The sequence below is a fragment of the Penicillium soppii genome (assembly GCF_028829465.1).
Source record: "Penicillium soppii strain IBT 18220 chromosome Unknown utg000006l, whole genome shotgun sequence".
NCBI classification, from domain to species: Eukaryota; Fungi; Ascomycota; class Eurotiomycetes; order Eurotiales; family Aspergillaceae; genus Penicillium; species Penicillium soppii.
Window position 1 is genome coordinate 4,407,384 of NW_026643236.1, and position 5,314 is coordinate 4,412,697.

At 46.5% G+C, this 5,314-nt stretch overlaps 2 protein-coding genes across 2 annotated transcripts; both read left to right on the plus strand.

Annotated features, from left to right (window-relative positions):
* Positions 1-1,493: 1,493 nt before the first annotated feature.
* N7529_009048 (uncharacterized protein) lies at positions 1,494-3,471 on the plus strand (the record flags this gene model as incomplete). Its single annotated transcript, XM_057244575.1, has 2 exons — positions 1,494-2,433; positions 2,489-3,471. 2 exons carry the CDS (start codon positions 1,494-1,496, stop codon positions 3,469-3,471), a joined length of 1,923 nt encoding a protein of 640 aa, XP_057096113.1.
* Positions 3,472-4,786: 1,315 nt separating this feature from the next.
* On the plus strand, positions 4,787-5,056 carry N7529_009049 (alpha/beta fold hydrolase; the record flags this gene model as incomplete). Its single annotated transcript, XM_057244576.1, has 1 exon — positions 4,787-5,056. The coding sequence occupies one exon, from the start codon at positions 4,787-4,789 to the stop codon at positions 5,054-5,056; it is 270 nt and encodes an 89-aa protein (XP_057096114.1).
* Between the last annotated feature and the right edge of the window lie 258 nt (positions 5,057-5,314).

Sequence of the window (5,314 nt, forward strand, 5' to 3'; positions counted from 1 at the left end):
TGCAGTGACCATGTTGTCTGGCTCCTTACCGCCAGTTGTGATCTTTTTAGGCAGACTATGGGCCATAGTTTGGGGCAAAGACCTGCAGGTTCCCGAGGCTTGGGACGGCAAATTCTGCCAAGCCGACCGGAATGGAGCATAGATCTTGCCACTGGGAAAGGGAAAAAAAAAGGAAAAACGGAAGAAGCAACGGTGGCCGAATCTGTAGCCCAAACCATTAGTCTCGATTAAATTTTCAAATGTCATTCTCAAGGCAAAATACGAACAATATGATTCATCTCGGGATGTGTCATAGATGAAAATGAAAATCCGATCTAAGGATGAATCATCGCCCATCATCGTGCATACCGCACGGGTCAGTTGCTGCACCGAGTTCATTGACATTCAATTTCAAAATGGCCCTACGAAGTACAATATACCAATATTGGGGGTTTGCCCAAATGATATGGAGTAGTTACCTAGATATGTGAATATATATATACGGGGTAGGTATATTGCGTGTGAGTGAAACGAATATTAAATTCGTTTCTGTACTCTGTACTCCGTAATGCAAATTTTGATAAGAGATTTGCACCGTTTGGTAATGACGTTTTAGGTTTTTGTTTTTGTCCGCAGATTTCTCCTCGTATGGAATACATGTCTACATATGTATATAGCCAATGGATAGCTCTTTACAATAAATAATAGAAACTATTAAATACATACACTAAATTTAAATGTTCTATGCAACATATAGTTAATAATAATTCCCAATGCAAGAGAAGTTGTCATCAAAACCATTTGCAACCTATTGTCGTTCACTGATTGGTTCGAATGAGCGGTGAGTTGTGCCAACGAATAGGCGGTCGTGGTCCGGGGCCAATCACGACCGCCCCCCGCTTCATAGGGAAAAAAGTCGTCCCCTTCTCTTCTCTCTCCCCCATTTCCATATCAGTTCTCCTCCAACGTTCAAGCCATTCAACTTGTTTTATCTATTTCCCAGACTTACCTTCGAATACCTTCATAACATATCGTCGAGAGATCAGCCAAATGGCCTTCGTTGAGCTGTAAATGCCTCGCTGGGGAGCCTGTGCCAGGCTCCCCAGTCCTGCAGCTCCGATCCTCAATTCGACTTGACGATATCTGTTTCTCTTTCGACGCTTTTCGTTAAGCGTTGGAATTGCCCCCTAGCAAACTCCAAGAAGGCGCACTAGAGCATCCGCAGCGGACTGCAGGTGCTTTCGTGAAGAAAAAAATAATCTCCTTGGACTCCTCCCCTCCACTCCGCTTTCTCCGATCCTCTCCACCCAGTCCCACCCATCCTCGACTGTTCCCTTTCCATTGTTCCTATTTTCGACCCGATTACGAATATCCTCTCATACCCGGAAGATCTACCCCTCTTCTTCGCTACCCACTGCATCTTCGGATCAGGCCTGTTCAATCCAAGCAATCACAGACCAAAGAATTTCGAATAAAAAAAAACTACTCGACCTACTACCAATACCCCTTTCGAAATGCCGCAAAGTTCTTATTCTTCCAAACGGGCTCCTAAAACCTCAGCCAAAAACGTTCATCCTCGCCCTTCAACCCCCGAAGCCAATATCATGCGAAATCTTGATATGTCACCCAAAGGCAACCAGCCTAGGAAGTCCGACAGTGGTCGATCATCAGACCGGAAGCGTAGAGCTTCGTCGTCTTCAGTATCTAGTGTCTCCTCTGTCTCATCCCTCGAGGATTTGAGTGAGGTAGATGACTCGGAAGAAGATGCGGATGATGAACAAGAACCAGCTGTTCGTGCCCCGTCTTATGGTCGTCGCCGCGACAATAAGGCGGGGCGTCAAGCGACAATGAATAAAAGACGCCGTGTCTTGACCAACGACAGCAGTGATGATAGTGACTCTGAAAGCTCAGATGATGTGTACGCCGCTGTAGACTACATCACCGATGCTGAAGATGAAGACGAAGAACAAGAAATGGAGAAGATGGAAGAACTGATGATTATGGAGTCAGAAAAGACCCATCGACCTCTTCCCAGCTCTGAATTCGCCGATGAGTCGTGGTCGGCTCATGCCTTCGACGATAACATGTTCCTTCCAGCCGCATCTTTCTTTGACGAAGAGCACCTGTACAGTGCCATGGATACATTCGGAGAGCCCGATGTCACCAGCGAGGCTGTGGAAACTCCAGTTGCCCGACGGGTTCACTTTGAGGAGCGATCCGACTCGTCTTCTGATAGTGATTCCCACACAGACGATGATATCCCTGGTGACTTTTTGCAGCAGGATAGTCTGGATCCCCAGCTACGTCGTATGATCGAAAACGACAATGAGAACTATCAAAGAAGCCACCGCCGACAATCAGAAGAGATGTTTGGCGATTTTGACTATGGTCATGGAAACATCTACCACGTCGAGTCCGAGGGATCCTCCGAGGGCAGCTTGAGTGGTTATGAAAGTATGATGATTAGTTGCTCGAATTTGGTTTCAATTTTGCTAACCCATCTAAAAAGGCGATGATGGCGACACTACAGATGAAGATCTCCCCCCACCAGCAACTATCACCCACCCTCGGTCCCTTCTCCGCCGTGATTCGTCCGACTCCCTGGCTCCTATAGGCGATGACAAGAGCGATTGTCTTCCTCGTCGCCGTGGACCTATCATGGGGACTTTCACGGCTGATCCCCATAAGCCAGTCGCCTTGGTGGACTGCACCGGCAAGCACCTCGTAATCATTCCCGCATACGCCTCCTCTCGCCACGACTGGCTGGACTCCGCCGCAAACAGTATGCCCGGCACTGCCAACACCAGCCCCCGCCAGACCACCCTTCACTTGGTGGATGAGAGTGATACAGACGCACTTGCGTCCCCGAACCAGACTGATTTCAGCCCCATGCTGGCGTCAAGTGCCAATCTCATGATGACTGCCCTGGGCAACGATCTCACACCCGGAGGCCAGGTTATGGGTCCTCCCGAAGCATTCTATCCATCTCAAGACTTCACCATCGACAGCTCGTTCGAAGAGGATGAAGATGATGACCCCGAGGCTGCTCTGAATGTCGACGACTTCATCGACTTTGGAAATGGTTCTTCTGACGAAGATGAGGACATGGACAAGCACTACGATGAGTCTGTCCAAGTCTCTCCCATGGCTGCTCCTCCTGCCAAGTCAATGGGCACACCTACTCCCACACGCAAGTCTGAATCACAACCTCCCAACAATGAGGAGAGATTCCTTGAACACCTCGACAAAGGCATTGTCACAGCCTTCCGTCGCAACCATAACCGTTACCAGGCCCTTCTTCGTCTTCCCCAACACCGCGAGTTTATGCCCGCAAATTCCCCTGCGCGTCCTGCAAGTGTCTTCCGACACGCTAAGAACAACGACCAGCGCACCCCCACCCGCAAGCGCAAGTCTAACAGCATTGCTGGTGGCGAAGCTGTGCGGCGTAAGCTGATGGACGCCCAGCAACGTCGCACTCAAGTGCCGCTCTAAACCATCTACCTTTACGATTGCACGACTTTTTGGATTTAAAACCGGATCATACGATAAACACGGCCGCAATTTGTTCTATCCGTTTCCAACTGCTGACAGATTCGGTTGTCAGTACCTTTGTAACATTGACCATCTATCCATGGATCTCATTATCTGAACACAAATACGTTGCTTCGCTTTGACCACATAGTACATTGCTACCATCACGCCATTGGAGATTTCTGCCCTCGAGAATCGAGGTGCATCCCCCATGCACGTTGAAGCATCTTGCGAAAGATCAATGTTGGTTCTCAGAACCCCAAAAGCGATCCATTTATGCCATTTGCATTTGGTATCTTTCTTTTCTTCATATTCTCTCATTCGTTTGTCTCTTTTTGTCTCTTTATTATGTCATATTGACTGGCCATTTTCTTCCCTATTAGTTACAGGGACTGGTGATACCTTGAAATTGCGGAGTTTAAAATGTGTTTGCGTTCTAACGAGTGATGGCTGTTTCAAGTTGCTTAAATTACCTTATCAATTCCAAAAAAAAACATTCAAACATTCAAAATTTCAACTCCTTACCTTAGTTTTTTGTGCAAAAATTTACAGGACTAGGTTCCTAATCATGAAACGATTTAAGAGATCTCATAAACTACTAGTGCTTGTATCATCCGACATATCCAACAAGGCACCGACGAGTCATTCTTGTTATTTGTTATAGGCAAGTGAGGCCGGCTTAGGAGCAGTCCTGAGATGATAGCTGTTTAGTCAGAATATTATACTTTATGGATTGGTTCGTATTTCCTTTTCAATTCTTTGCCTCGCTGCTTTAGTTGATAGTTACAAGTCCAAAATACAGCACAACGTTCGCTATACATTTTCATCTGGCAATCTGATTCGTCAGTATTTCTAGTTGCCTAGGTGTGCGTTTCAGACAAAGGAGCCTCAACATACAAACTCAACAGATGCCATATCATCCACTCCGGCAGTTCCTCGTTCCTTTCCCTTTTTGTATGAAGGACATGGCCATAGGCGGGACGCAGTGATGATTGGTCATTCTCACGGAGGAGGGGGCAGTCACCCATTACCTTGGAAAGCACGGCACAGGTCGCTTCAAAAAAGCCGTTCTTGTTGGCGCCGTGCCTCCTCTGATGGTGAAGACCAGTGTCAACTCCGAGGGGACAGAAAAGTCGGTTTTTGATTCATTTCGACAATCTATGTTGAAAGACCGCGCGCAATTCTTCTTGGATGTCCCCAGCGGTCCATTCTTTGGGTTCAACCAATCTGGTGCACAGAAAATGAAGGACAGATTCGTAGCTGGTGATAGCAGGGAATGAACACCAGCTTCAAGTCAGCGTATGACTCTATCAGGGATTTCCCGGAAACAGATTTCACAGAGGATCTGAAGAAGATTGATATTCCCGTGCTGGTTCTTCATGGGCATGATGATCAAGTTGTTCCTATTGAAGCATCTGGACTGAAGCCAGCAAAACTTCTTCCTCAAGGCAGGTTGAAGATTTGCAAGGGGAAATCCCACGCTATTCACAACATCAATGTTGATGAAGTTAAAAAGACCTGCTTGACTTTATCAAGTCATGAGTAAATTTTCTTTGTGTGAGACGTTTTCTGTTGTTATTTGTGACTTGAAAGTCCTCTATAACAGTTGGTCAAGAGGACATTGATACCTAGGTAAATATAAACAATTAATAAAACCTCTGCATTCGAGAGAACCAAAATTGAACATATGGATACACCTGGAACTAATTCTTGCTTTTCAAATGCGAATGGAACACGCTGATATGTATCAGTCGAATGCTCTAGTATCACACACCTATTCCCCAGTATTTACATTGATGCCGTT